This window comes from Urocampus carinirostris, chromosome 2 (genome assembly GCF_059441175.1).
Source record: "Urocampus carinirostris isolate Australia breed hairy pipefish chromosome 2, RoL_Ucar_1.0, whole genome shotgun sequence".
NCBI lineage: Eukaryota > Metazoa > Chordata > Actinopteri > Syngnathiformes > Syngnathidae > Urocampus > Urocampus carinirostris.
This window is the reverse complement of record NC_142350.1, coordinates 18923792-18937701: the sequence shown is the minus strand read 5'-3', so window position 1 is coordinate 18937701 and position 13910 is coordinate 18923792. Positions and strand designations below refer to the sequence as shown.

General features: G+C 40.0%; 2 protein-coding genes across 4 annotated transcripts; both read left to right on the top strand.

Moving 5' to 3' along the window:
* Positions 1-177: 177 nt before the first annotated feature.
* LOC148371252 (zinc finger protein 423-like) lies at positions 178-6527 on the top strand. Of its 2 annotated transcripts, none has more exons than XM_088327831.1 (5): positions 178-234; positions 444-566; positions 2168-2286; positions 2362-2505; positions 4979-6527. In XM_088327831.1, exons 2-5 carry the CDS (start codon positions 467-469, stop codon positions 5438-5440), a joined length of 825 nt encoding a protein of 274 aa, XP_088183957.1. In that variant the 5' UTR covers positions 178-234; positions 444-466; the 3' UTR covers positions 5441-6527. The 2 variants fall into 2 exon arrangements, with proteins under 2 accessions (XP_088183957.1, XP_088183958.1); XM_088327832.1 differs by lacking the exon at positions 178-234 and adding an exon at positions 248-323.
* A 1279-nt stretch (positions 6528-7806) lies between these two features.
* On the top strand, positions 7807-10985 carry LOC148371251 (uncharacterized). 2 transcript variants are annotated; one of them, XM_088327830.1, is made up of 5 exons: positions 7807-8084; positions 8292-8405; positions 9810-9928; positions 9997-10140; positions 10219-10985. In XM_088327830.1, exons 2-5 carry the CDS (start codon positions 8315-8317, stop codon positions 10687-10689), a joined length of 825 nt encoding a protein of 274 aa, XP_088183956.1. In that variant the 5' UTR covers positions 7807-8084; positions 8292-8314; the 3' UTR covers positions 10690-10985. The 2 variants fall into 2 exon arrangements, with proteins under 2 accessions (XP_088183956.1, XP_088183955.1); XM_088327829.1 differs by having other exon boundaries at positions 8078-8214.
* Positions 10986-13910: the final 2925 nt, after the last annotated feature.

Genomic DNA, 13910 nt, shown 5'->3' with positions numbered 1-13910 from the left:
ATTCTATGGTATGGACGTAGAATGCATCCATACGCAGCACAACAAGACCTCATTCTCTTTTTGATATGTTTCCGCTCCGTCCAAATGTACAGGAACATTCTGATAGTTTGACCCGACTAGCTTAAGCTTGCAGTAGGAACACTGTTCAAAGGGTGTGTCCTATCTGGACTTCTGTACGGGATTGTGTATCTCACGTGACACGGAAGTACAACGCTTCGCGCCATTGTTTCCGCGGTAAGAAACCCTTGTTTTTTTCTAAACATTTTCTTAAAATTTCAGAGTTGGATCCACCCAGCAGTTTTGAAATAAACAAAGGCTAAAATGTAAAAATCACTCTGACCGTTTTGCTTAATTCAGACCGCTTTACATTTGTGTATTTTTTAACAAATCTTGACCGAGTTTTAATGCTCTGATCATAATGTCGCCACTTACTAATTTTACAGATTTGTGGGAATCTGATAAAGAAATGGACTTGGAAGTCGAGCAAGTCATTGTGGGCGGCAACACGAGCAAGCTTGACCCAAAGATACCAGTTCGGGCTTCCACGGCGTCCCTTTTACAATTCGGTGAGACAGGGTTCGTACGGGTGCCTGAAATCTTTAAAATGTTTGAATTTTAATGTTGTCCGTTCAATGATTTGAAAGTGTTTGAATTTTGGGTGAAGTGATTGTAAATGCTTGAAATTGTTGTCATCTTTCTCAACAAGTCTGCTTAGAAATTACGCCGACTCTGCTCTCTAGTGTCTTTGCCATTGTACTCTGCTCTCGCTGGCATTAGTTTGTATGTCATTGTTCTATAAAGTGTCATTACACCCAAGAGAACATGTGCATGCGACACCTAAAAATGATATGTGTATTAGTGCAAGGATCATGTTTCTATTATTAATTTTTATTATGGACCATGCAAAAAATATTTGTAGCGTTTCCCATTGGTAATTTCCTGCAACTGAAAATGTCAGCTTCATTTTTACCCTACACCTACATCTGGGGTCAGAAACCTATGGCTCGCTAGCCATATTGGTCTCTTTTCATGAGCACATTTGGCTCAGATATAACATGGAAGATGCATGAATACTTGCTGCGTTGTCACATGCGAAGCTGATTTTTAGCACGCGCGGAACAAAAGTTGTGTTTCAGTCCAGTAGAGATAGGTCACAGTCTTAGAGGTTACTTTCAAGGTGTCAAAACAACAGACGCTTTTTTTTGGTCGTAAATCATCAAAGAATCCTTTTTATGGAAGCTCACTCAACAATATATGTTCACTGTTTTGACACTTTATGATGAAAACCAAAAGAACAAATTTTAAAAACTCTAGCAAGGCACCCAGAGCAATTTGATTGGGTTAGCGGTAGGAATGATATACACACACAGAATGCGCATGCGTATTCCTTCTTCCCCTTGCCCAACGCCGTCTGCAATGAAAGTAAATAAGTTGGTATCTTCGTTTGCAGTATTTTAGCCATTTAGCCAAGAACTTTGCCCGCACATTGTTTGGAAATCATTATTGGACAAAAATGTCAGTCAAAATGAACCTCATTACTCTTAAGTGCGGGAGGGCGAGAAAATTTAAGTGGTATTATTTTATGATTTGGCGTTATTATTATTTCATAGATTTTATCAAATCACCAAACGTCACACGGGGAAATCAAATGTGCTGAAGAATTACTTTTTGCCTGGAGAACGGGTTTGACGTTTTTTTTATATTTTGTCTTCATATATATGGTGTGTTTTTCTCCCCCCTAAAAATCGAAATATTTTGCCCTTTAGGCTCTTTGGAGAGAGAGATTAGTCTATAAAATATTTAAACTCGTATTGTTCAGATGCACAAATATATTCACGATTTTCTCAAGATCTTAAAATCATGTCCTGATAAATGCACATTGCAAATGTAAATGGCAGATATATTTGTGGATCTGCCATACATACAGTATGATTCACATCCGATGTCCTCCTTTAATGGTGTTGGAGAAGTTGGAAAATTGGCCTATAAGTCCTTAAAGTGCTTGAATTTGGCCATGAAAAAGGTTTACGAACCCTGGTGAGATTCCCATCCGCTTGATTGGCTCACATGCAATGGTGATGAAAGTCTTTAATATATAAATATGTATTCTATGGTTAGAGTTGTGGGTAGTTCCTGTGCATAAAACTTGCATTTTCTTCTTGTGCAGCAAGGGACTATGACGATCTGCACTGTCCGCAGTGTCTCATCACTTTTTCATCTGCTAAGCATAAAAAGCACCACTTGAGGGTGGCTCACCGGGATCTGTACTACAGGAAATTGACCCAGGTAAACACGGTATACTTTGTCCATATCTGGTTGGTGGTCACAAGCAATAGTTTTTTTTCTTTAACGTTTTCACAGAACAACACCATGTGGTCGTGCTACAAGTGCGATAAGCTTTTTACCACCCCCGAGGAACTTAAAGTGCACACTGACCTCCACCACCAAGTTGACGACATCCCGGTCTGCGCCTCCTGCTCCAAAGTCTTTCCAAACTTTATTAAGGTGAGTGCGAGGACGTTCAATTTAGTGCAGTGGTCCTCAACTGCTCTGACTTCAGGAAGCCCCATCCCACCCTCATTATATGCCGTGACCAGAATTGGGAAAGAAAATCCACTACTCAACGGTATTGAATGAAACAACAGTGCAGTTTAAACCAGAGATTGATGAATAGAATCCCATAAAAACTGACCAGCAAAATAGAAATAACTTAAAGTAATTCTATTCCCTCTAATGCACAATTTGCTGCATTTTAAATGAAAACCCGAACGTTTGCTTTACTGTAAAGAGAAAATCCATATTTCGATTTTTTTTCTCCGCCGTATCTTCGTTTGTCCATGCTAAACGAGTGTAAACACATTTTATCTGTCTTTGTGGTTTGAAATTGAGGTTGTCAACTTATGTTTTCATGGAATGATCGCTATCTACTATTAGAACCCTAATGTGTAATATTTCACCACTAGGGGCACTGTATTGTCTGGTAGGAGTAAAGGGGCCTGCAATACTCGACACAGCATGGTAGCAGGATGCCAGACAAAAGCAGCGCCGACCTAAATAGGGATTGAACGGTGTAAAAGAAATACAGATTTCTCAACTTGTGAATTTTCTTTAATAAATATAGACATTGGCATGATAGTTCATGTACTTTTTTGTATTTTAATCAATGTTTTGTCTTGTTTTATATTGCTGGATGAAAGGTTTTATACTACTTGGGTGGATCCTTTAACCACTAGGGGTCGTAGTGGCACCATTTCCTCTGGTGTGTCTTGGGCAAGTACAAACTGGTGGCTCCCATCCCTCTCCAGGCCCAACAAATGTTTCAACCCGGTCTCGAATTGGGAACCTTTCGCATGTTAGGGTGCACTTAATCCTACATACTGTCCCATTAAGGAGTTTAAATGACCCTCAGTTATTATTATTAATTTGTTTTAATCATTATTTTGCCATGGCAAGGGTCTGCGACCCACTGTAAATGGGTCTATGACACACCAGTTGAGAAACCTGATTTAGTGGATCCATCTATTTTATTCTATTTTTGCTGGGACCCGTAATATACCATAATTTCTGGAATTTAGAGCGCACCTGAATAAAAACCACAATAAACCCGCAGGTGGGCTTCATCGTTCCAGGTGTGCTTAAAAAGATTGAAAGTCAAATATTTTCACTATTGCTTGACAACGCACCACTTTTTTTCTCTTTTTTTTTTCTACACGATGAACTGCTGTTTAAGGTCTTTTGGTTTGTTCGGGGTGAGAAGTTTTGTATGGAAAACCGTTGGAAAAACTCAATAAAAATAGTGAATTATATAAAACAATGCCCAACTCAGTTCAAAGAGCCCTTATGCTTTATTTTGCATTGCACCTATCTGCTTTTATTTTACATTCTATCAGGCCTGTTTGGGGCGGAACATACCACCAAAAAATGAAAAAAGAAGAGTTAATTCGAGCGTGTCTAAGAAATACAAGCTAAAAAAAACAAAACGATTTACTAAACAAGTTGCGGCTTTTAGTCGGATAATTAAGGTGTAGTAATTCCTTTGAGTATCACGGTAAATGGGGACCAGGAGCTAATTGCAAAAAGTGAAAATCCACAAAGTGGCTGAGCACCTTTGTCGGCAACCCCCTTTTAGGTCCCGACCCTCCGGTTGAGAAACTTGTGTCGCTGTCATCACAAACTTACCTCGAGATGTCGTCATTACCGACTGAGAGTATATGACTGTAACAACATAACATCTATGGATCTACAATTAAAAAAACACAGAATTGCAGGTCAATGAATGCTCTTTATCGTCATTGTACAAAAGTACAACAAAATTGGAGGTCTTGTTCTTTCATTGTAAGGATGCGATATAGAGAGGAGCTGGCTAACTGCACGCTAGCATCAGGTATCCTAGGATTGAGCCAGGTCTCGTAAATGATTAAAATACAACTTTCTCAAAAGTAGCAGTTCCCCTTGGGTCTTAGCTCCAGGTAATCCGTTTCATAGGTAAAAGTTCTGGCGTTGGCGAGATGCAGGGGGTGGTTGTGGGGGTTGTTTCGTAGCTTAGCTGTAGTTAATGCTTTCCCTCCCGCCGCTGCCTCAGTGGCTTGCCAGACCTGATAAAAATCCACAGAGCATCCGCTGTTGATCACCAATCCTTTGCACGCTTCTGAGTTCGATTTAGTTGAGGAATGTGACTAGCCGCAGAAATACTAGCTTTGGCCGTGCTATGCAGGGGTTCAGGGGGTGGATTGACTCATTGCGTTCTACGACATCCCCACTGTTTGACAGACATTATACACCAGCTTTTCACAGTCGCACAGACAGTCAGGCAACACACAAAGCCCTCCCTAACCTGCCCCTGTGATAGCAGTTGCTGTGTGCTGTCTGCTCAGACCGTAACAATAAAGACAATTCGATTCGAAATTTGTCTTGCGGTGACCCAGCAGTGACCAGGGGTCTCCGTATAATGTTTTCTTGACTGACTATTTTGTCACAGCTCTACAGGCACAAAGAGAAGGGCTGCGCCATAGGAGTCCTACTCTGCAGGGAATGTGACGTCGACTGCCCCAACCTCCTGGAATTCCACGCGCACTGCGTGGAAAATCATGACCGGGACGTGATGACAGCGACAGAAGAAGGCGGGTTCCCGTGTTCGTTCTGCTTCCGAAAGTTCCTCACTGATGAGGCGCTGCAGAGGCACCTCGAGAGGGTCAAAGATGCGGAATTCAAGCCAGCTGTCAAACGCAGCGTCGAGGCCAAGAACACGAAGGCTCCTCGCCGAAAGAGACGGAGGAGAAGAAAGAGAGAGGATAGTGACATTGACGATCAAAGTGAAGAAGAAAAGGAACTAGAAAGGAAGATTCCTTGTCCTGAAGGAAATTGTGATTTGTGTTTCTCATCTATTGATGCCCTCAGGGAGCACAAGAGAAGCCAACATTCAGCAACTTGCAAGAATTAGTGCGGTTGACCCTGCTATCAATGCCACTTATCACATAATTTCTATTTTTTGTAAACACTAACACCAGGGTTCTCCAACCTTTTCAATCATCGAGCTAATTTTTCTTCCTCATTAGCGCAAAGGGCACCCAGTTTGATATGAATTTCTAAAATGGCAACTTAGCTAGATGGCTCGCTAAATAGCTAAAAGGCTAGCTTGATAGTTGGCTAGAAAAATAAAGTGTAAAAAACTGAAAGGAGGCTATATAGCTAGCTAAAAGAGTAAAAAAACATCTTATAGCTGGATAGAAAGCTAAGAATAAAAAGAGCTAGCTAGTAGGGAAGCCAAAATTTAGCTGGTTAACTAGCTAAAAAGGTAAATTATTTGCTAGATACCATGCAAAAAAAATGTCAAAAGCTAGATACATAGCTCGCTAAATGGCTAAAAAGATTGGAAGATAGCTAGCTAAAAAACATGCACATTTTTTTGCTTATTCACTTTATAAAACCCGTATATTAGAATTTTGTTTGTTGTTTTTCCTATAAAATAAGTGAAAAGAGATGAATAAATGTGTTTTACACAAATATTCTCATTCTAACTCTCAATTATAATCACTTGAATAGATATGGTCTTTTCCTTGAAGCCCATGAACTGGGATTTATTTGTTTGAACTTCTAAAATAACTACTTACGTGATGACTATCTTTTTACCGGGTTAATAATTACTAATAGACCCAGCCAAGGACTACAAAAATAATTTTACTAGAAAATAAATATGACCCAGCACTTGTGAGCTCTTTTCGGGTGACCCCTGCTAACACTCAGCTCTTTCTCTTTTTCCTTTTTTTTTTGCAAATACATTTACCGTAATACGAATGATTATCATTTTCCTCATCGACTGCCATCTTCAAAACATCCAAGATTCCTACAGTTCCTTGAAGATTCTTGAATTTAATGTTGTGTTTTCAAGGTTTGAAAAGTGTTTGAATTTGGGGTGAAGTGCTTGTAAATGCTTGAACCGGTTGTCATGTTGTCTCTCGATAGTTGCATAAAATGAAAAAAAGTTCTAATGTGTTTGCTTAAAAATTAAAGATGAAAAAAAGAGCTCATTGAAGCGTGTCTAAGCAATGAACGTACTTGCACGCACATAATGAATGAGCTGACTGAGGCTGCAATGATGACCTGAGCCAAGAGATTTTGCCGAAGAGAGTAACAAGTGGCCAAATTCTGACAGCTCTTTTAAACTTTAAAATCGAATTTCCTTAGCTTCCACCTACTTTAAATACATCATTAGTATTGGTAGGATCAATCGGGTTAATGTTGTATTGTTATTTTTAACAATATCGTCTATTATTATTCTTTGGTCCTAGGGAAAATTGGCTTTGAAAGTCCTTAATTGAATTTGGCCATCAAAAAAAGTACGAATCCTGGACGACATAAAATGAATGTAAAATGGTTCTTTTTAAGATTAGAGATTTTGTATTTATTTTTTTAAATCCAAATGATTTTCACTTCAAAACCACAATATTAGCTTGACTATCACTTTTAAATAAGTACTAAAGATTTATGTTGCAAACAATATTTATGTTGCTTTATTCAAATTGTAGAGACTGCATCATCTCATATATATATTAGTTTATTGAGGCCAAGTGTCTGATCATGGTTCATGGATCCTTTAACCGCCAGGGTCGTTGGGGTTCTACTTCCTGTGGTGTGTCTTGGGCAAGTGCAGCCTCTGGCGCCAGTCTGTCTCCAGGTCATTTTTGGATGTAGGGTTTTGCTCCCCCACATAAAACACAAAATACTGGTTTCCATGATTACCAATAAGCCTTTTGATCTGACTCAGATCCAGCACCTTCATCGTCGCTGTTGTGTTTTGCCCCCAGTATAAAACACACTTCCCGCAGGCTAGGGGTTTTAATCCAGTCCGTGAGACAATGCTGAGGATAGAAAAACAAGCCGCATTCCTAATGATGTCCACTCAATGTCGTCAAAGCCTGGCACCAATCACAAAAGCAATTGGAGCTGTATTTCTTTCCTTCCCCCTCTCTTTCCCTCTTTGTCTTTCTTTCTCTCTTTTTTCCTTTCCCGGTTTTCTCTCCCTCTCTTTTTCTCTCTTCCTTTTTTCTCATCTTATCTTTATTTTTTATTCTTTTATCACAATTTTTTTCTTTCTGTCTCTTTCCTACTCACCTTTTTCTCTTTCTAACCTCTCTCTTTTTCATTTTTCTTTTTTCTCTTTTTTGTCTTTCCTTTGTTCCTTATTATTTCTCACTTTCTCTTTCTTTCACACTCTTTTTCTCCCTCTCTTTTTCACGCTCAATCTTCTCTCTTTGTCTCTTTCTCTTCTGTCATTCTTTTTCTCTGTTCATCTCCCTGTCTCTATAACTGTATACCTCTTTCTTTTTTCATCGGTCTCTTTTCTTTTTCTTCCTCTCTCACTTTTTCTCAATTTTTCTCTTCATTGTGTGTTCTCTATTTCTTCTTCCTCTACTCTCTTTCCTTCCCTCTATCTTACTCTGTCTCCCTCATCTCTCTGTTTCTTTCTCTGTCTTTTCTCTTTCGCTCCCTCTGTCTTTACATCGCGAGCTTTGGTCCGCGATTCGACGTGATTTTGCAGGTCACATCAACCCGGATGTGCAACGCTTAGCCCCATTGCTTCCGTGGTAGGAAAACCTTTGTTTTCTTTCACTATTTCTCTTAAAATTTTAGGGTCGGACCTATGCAGCAGTTGTGAAATAAACAAAGACCGGAATGTAAAATATAGTCCAACTGTTTTTCCTTTATGGGACCACTGTGCGTTTGTGTTGTTTTTAACAAATATTGACGCTTTTTTTTTTGCAGTTGTAAATAAATAAATTCTTATATTACAGTTTTGTGATAATTGGATAAAGAAATGGACTTGGTGGAAGTTGAGCAAGTCATTGTGGGCAGCAACATGAACAAAATGCCAGATCGGGCTTCCACGGCGTCCCTTGTGCAAATCGGTAAGATATATGTCCACGCGATTGGCTCGCATGCATTGCTGATAACAATCTTTGTTTAAGAAATATGTATTCCGTTTAGAGGTAAGATATTTTGACCAAGTCCAGTGTCATGCCTAATTCCGACTCCTCTGCAGTAGCTGACTCCCCTTGACATTAACGCAGACTCGGTTATTCCTATGCTTCTCAGCGCTGCCCTTCCTTCAGAACATTTGACGCGATCGTAGTCCGTATAATGTGTTTATTAATGGATGTTGATTGGTGTGATTAAAACCAAAAAGCGATTGTAGTCTGTATAATGAGTTTATTAACGCATATTAATGCGAACGCCCCCTGGCCAGCCACGGGCGGTACTGCAGGTAGAATTACCTCGGCTGCTGGTTTAGTGATCCGCGGATCCTTAAAGTCTTAAAAGGCATTGCATTTATTATGCAAAAAATAAGTCCTTCATTGGCATTAAAGCGTCTCAAATCAAGTCAAGTCATGTTTATTTGTATAACCCTTAATCACAAAGAGTTTCAAAGGGCTCCATTTTTTGAAAGTCTTAGAAATGTGAACACAAAGATTTGTAATATTTATAAAGTGTTTTTATGATACACTTAAACTTGGTCATGGATACATAGCAGTGTTTTTCAGAAAAGTTTTGCATTGGACAAAAAAAGTCATTTTTTTATGCATTATGATAAAAATGCTTCATGAATGAAGCAGAAGACTGAGGATTCATGATGCACTTAAGTGCTATGTTTTTCAGACTACACATGTTTTCAACCAGACCAAAATGTGATTTCAAAAGAATTTAAAATAAATATTTGTTTAAAATTGGTGCTATATTTCAATTGTGTGTGTGTTTTTTATTTGTTTTATTTTTTTGTCTACTTGGCCTTAAATTTGTCTTTGAAAGATATATATTTTTTTTTATCTCAATTTAACTTGCCTTAAGCTGTAGAGACCCTGTGGTGGAGGGGAAGAATTCACTTGGTGAGCTGTAGAAGCATGTGGAAAAAACAAGTGCGCAGTCACGTGTAGTGGAGTGAGATTCTGCTGGGGAGCAGGGATTTGGCACAACACAGGCCCAAAATGGTTTTGTATATTTATCCACCCTTCATTAGTCTTTGTTTCTTTTTCTTTCTGGGGGATTCGTGCAATGGATTCCATCCCCCTCTGACGCAAAAGATGCTGCGTCTGTGCACTCGAAGGAGCACCCCTCCTCCTGAGTCTTTACAAATTAAAAAAAAAAATTGGGGTTTACTTCGGGCTCGGTCCCTCATTTCAAGTTAGTTGGTTAGGCTCGGGGTGGGCCGGGCTTCAATACCCGCAGGTCAGGCTGGATTATTTTTTTTAGGCCTGATATTGAGTCGTGGATAGTTCCTATGCATAAAACTTCACTTGTATTTTCTTCTTGTGCAGCAAGGGACTATGAGGATCTGCACTGTGCGCAGTGTCTCATCACCTTTTCAACCGCTAAGTCTAAAATTAACCACTTGAGGAAACATCACCCGGATCAGTACTCCCGGCGATTGACCCAGGTAAACACGCAATACTTTATCCATATCTGGTTGGTGGTCAGGCAATAGTTTTTTTAACATTTTCACAGAACAACACCATGTGGTCGTGCTACAAGTGCGATAAGCTTTTTACCACCCCCGAAGAACTTAGAGTACACACTGACCTCCACCACCAAGTTGACGACATCCCGGTCTGCGCCAACTGCTCCAAAGTCTTTCCAAACTTTAGTGCTGTGAGTAGAAGGACATCCCTTTTTATATGAAGGGATTTTCAATATAGATTGTTTTCTTGGCTCATTGTTTTATCACAGCTCTTTGGGCACAAACGGAAGGGCTGCGTGAAAAGAGTCCTACGCTGTGGAGAATGCAACGCGGGCTGCTCAAACCTCCTCGATTTACACGCCCACTGCATGGAACAACATGACCAAGATGTGATGACCGCGGCACAAGATGGCGGTTTCCCGTGCTCATTCTGCTCGCGAAAATTCCTCACCAATGAGGCATTGCAGAGACATCTTGAGAGGGTCAAAAGTGCTGAATTTAGGCCTGTTAAACGCAGCAAGGAGGCCAAGAACAAGAAGGCTCCTGGCCGGAAGAGACGAAAAAGGAGAATGAAAGAGGATAGTGACACTGACGATCAAAGTGAGGACGAAAAGGTGGAAGAAAAGGAACTGGAGAGGAAAATTCCTTGTCCTGAAGGAGATTGTGATTTGTGTTTCTCATCCGTTGAGGACCTCAGAGAGCACAAGAGAAGCCAGCATTCAGCTACTCGCAAGAATTAGTGCTGTCGACCATGGTATTAATGCTACTTTGTACATAACTATTGTTTATTTCTTTTATTTATTTTAATATATAAATGTGATGGAAACCATTTTCCTCATCAGTTGGCATCCCCGGAACATCATAAAACGTATGGAAAATGTGTTGTTATTGTAAAAAAAAAATGTTTGTTCCTAACGAATTTCACTTAAACACAATATTAGAACGATAAGCAATTTATGTAGATAATAAAGATGGATGTTATCAACAGTCTCCATGTTAATTTATATGTCTCACCTAATAAATCATTTACTTAAAATTGAGTGCATAATTTCATGATTTCTGATCAGGTATCTGATCACCGGCTTTTATTTATTTACATAGTTTAAAGAAACCTTCAGGAATCTGGAATTTTTTTCTCGTTGCTGCCATCTCATAGCTTGTGGCCTCTGTCAGGCTCCTAATGTTGCAGGTGTAAGTATGCTCAAATAAACTCTTCTTTCAATTTTCTTGTGATTTTGGGTTGAAATTTGGACTGTGCTTGAAACAGGCCTTTTCTTACTTTCACTTTTTTATGCTACACTATTAGATATAAACGGAAAAAAAAAATGCAGGGACAAGTATGCCCCCATTCATCATACCTAATGTGTCTGGCCCAAACAGCTTTACAAATGTACAAAATGCTGCAGCGAGGCTTTTAACTAAGACAAACTCCGCACCGTAGCTGGATTTGAACCCACGCAGGAGGTGCGTTAAACTTACGTGTCACGTGAGATACACAATCCCGTACAGAAGTCCAGATAGGACACACCCTTTGAACAGTGTTCCTACTGCAAGCTTAAGCTAGTCGGGTCAAACTATCAGAATGTTCCTGTACATTTGGACGCAGCGGAAACATATCAAAAAGAGAATGAGGTCTTGTTGTGCTGCGTATGGATGCATTCTACGTCCATACCATAGAATCCCGGAAAGCTGGAATAACCTTTCATATGTACAAATGTTTTTGGATCTATAGATGTCATCATTTTATCTTGTTGAGAGCTTTAGTAGCTCTGGGTCCTCTTGGTGGTTTAGAATGTTTTTAAACAAAATGGTGTCAGCGCCAGACTCACTTCCCTTGATTTGCAAGGTGGAAGTGCAAGTAAAAAAAAAACTTGTGAAACAGTCCTCTTTCAGTCAAGTCAAGTCACATCCAGTTGTATAGTGCCCATCTGATCTCATCAGCTGCACCACTTATCCTCAGTAGGGTCGCGGGGGTGCCGTCCCAGCAATCGTCGGGCATTGGGGAGGGGACACCCTGAACTGGTTGCCAGCCAGTCGCAGGGCACACAGGGACAGACAACTCACTCGCTCATTCATACCAGCTCAGTAGCCTAGATGGTAAGGCGCCCGCTTTGAGACTGGGAGGTTCGGGTTCGCGCCCCGGCCGAGTCATTCCTAAGACTTAAAAAGTGGTCGGCGGCGCCCTCTCTTGGCTGCGGCTGCATCGGGTCAGATGCAATCGACATTTCGTTCTGTGTACATTGTTACACAGAATGACAATACAAGGAAATTATTATTATTATATTATTATTATTATACCTAGGGACAATTCGGACCGGCCAATTCACCTGAAAAGCATGTTTTTGGAATGTGGGAGGAAACCGGAGTGCCCGGAGGAAACCCGTGCAAACTCCGCACAGTAAGGCCGGGAGCTGGATTTGTACCCACGCAGGAGGTTCCCACAACCTCAGAACTGTGCCGCACACGCGCTAACCACTGCGCCGCCGTGCTGCCCTCCGTCATATCTTTCAGATTTAATTTCCCCCTATGTTCTGGTCCGGAGTCTTCACTCTGAAAATGCTGGTCTACAAGTGATCCCAAGAGCCAAGAGATCTACAGGTTCGAGAGCGTTTTCCATCGGGGCCCCGGTGCTGTGGAAAGCTCATCCCCCTGAGATTCGATCTGCAACCTCAGTGGAAATGTTTAAATCTGAGCTTAAAACACACTTTTATTCTATAGCATATGAATAACCTGTAATTTATGTTGAAAATATCAGGGGATGGCGTCATAATAGTCTGTAGTTTGCAATAGTCTTTGATCTGTGCAGCCCTTTGAGACTCTTTGTGATTAAGGGGTATACAAATAAATATGACTTGACTTGACTTTGCTAAAAGCAGGTAGGTGTGGTGAAAAAAAAATATACGGACTTCTTGAACTCAGTTGGCCATTGTTAACACGTCCTTAATAGATAAAATACTCTACAGATCTTGGGATGTTATAAAGGTCCACTGTGCAACATTTTAATACTACTTTTATGTTTTTCAAGACACCTTAAATGAAACGCGCCACCTAGAAAATAATTTATTCTTATAAAATTGTTCATTTATTACTGGAGTGGATGACGATATTTGTATTTTGACTTACTACAAATTTGTGTATCTCTCTCGAGTGATATGACCAAGGTAGATGGACAAATCTGTGTATTTCATGTATGCATTTTAATTGAAATGTATTAAAACGTAGGGCAGCATGGCGGCACAGTGGTTAGCGCGTGTTCGGCACAGTTCTAAGGTCATGTGATCGAACCTTCCTGTGTGGAGTTTGCATTTCTCTCCGTGCTTGTGTGGGTTTTCCTCCAACATTCTAAAAACAAGCTTGTCAGGTTCATTGGCCGGTCCCAATTGTCCCTAGGTGTGAATGAGTGAGTTGTCTGTCTCCGTGTGCCCTGCGACTGGCTAGCAACCAGTTCATGGTGTCCCCTGCCCACTGCCCGAAGACAGCTGGGATGGGCTCCAGCACCCCCGCGACCCTACTGAAGATAAGCGGTGTAGATCATGAATGTATGTATTGAAATGTATGTTTTTTATAAATTAGATATTCGCTCATCACATAACATTTATTCTATACTGTATGAATGTATGTTTAAACGTTTTAAAGTCAGTCAAAACAAAATTGTGTATTTAATTTGATGTATTCAATAACTATTCGATGCAGTGACGTCACAAAAACCACAAGTTTTGTAAAAATATTTAGGAAAAACAATTGTAAGAAAGAAAAAGAACAACGTCTAAAACTAGTAGGATGGAAGCCCAACAATGTATATAAAACTAAAATACAATTCTAAATTTAATATAAAAACGAAGGAAATAAACTAGCCAGTGTTTGTCATGACTTTATTGAATAGCAATGTTAAAATGTCCACTGATACAATAATCAATATTTATTCGTTTTAAAACATTGCCAAAAATAGTAATAAACAAAA

What these genes read in the sequence shown, in the direction of transcription:
- LOC148371252 (XM_088327831.1), top strand. Translation starts at nt 467, where the DNA reads ATGGACTTGGAAGTCGAGCAAGTCATTGTGGGCGGCAACACGAGCAAG. An exon ending in ACTACAGGAAATTGACCCAG is followed by an intron (nt 2,287 to 2,361) that starts GTAAACACGGTA and finishes ACGTTTTCACAG; the next exon opens with AACAACACCATGTGGTCGTG. An exon ending in TCTTTCCAAACTTTATTAAG is followed by an intron (nt 2,506 to 4,978) that starts GTGAGTGCGAGG and finishes ATTTTGTCACAG; the next exon opens with CTCTACAGGCACAAAGAGAA.
- LOC148371251 (XM_088327830.1), top strand. Translation starts at nt 8,315, where the DNA reads ATGGACTTGGTGGAAGTTGAGCAAGTCATTGTGGGCAGCAACATGAAC. An exon ending in ACTCCCGGCGATTGACCCAG is followed by an intron (nt 9,929 to 9,996) that starts GTAAACACGCAA and finishes ACATTTTCACAG; the next exon opens with AACAACACCATGTGGTCGTG. An exon ending in TCTTTCCAAACTTTAGTGCT is followed by an intron (nt 10,141 to 10,218) that starts GTGAGTAGAAGG and finishes GTTTTATCACAG; the next exon opens with CTCTTTGGGCACAAACGGAA.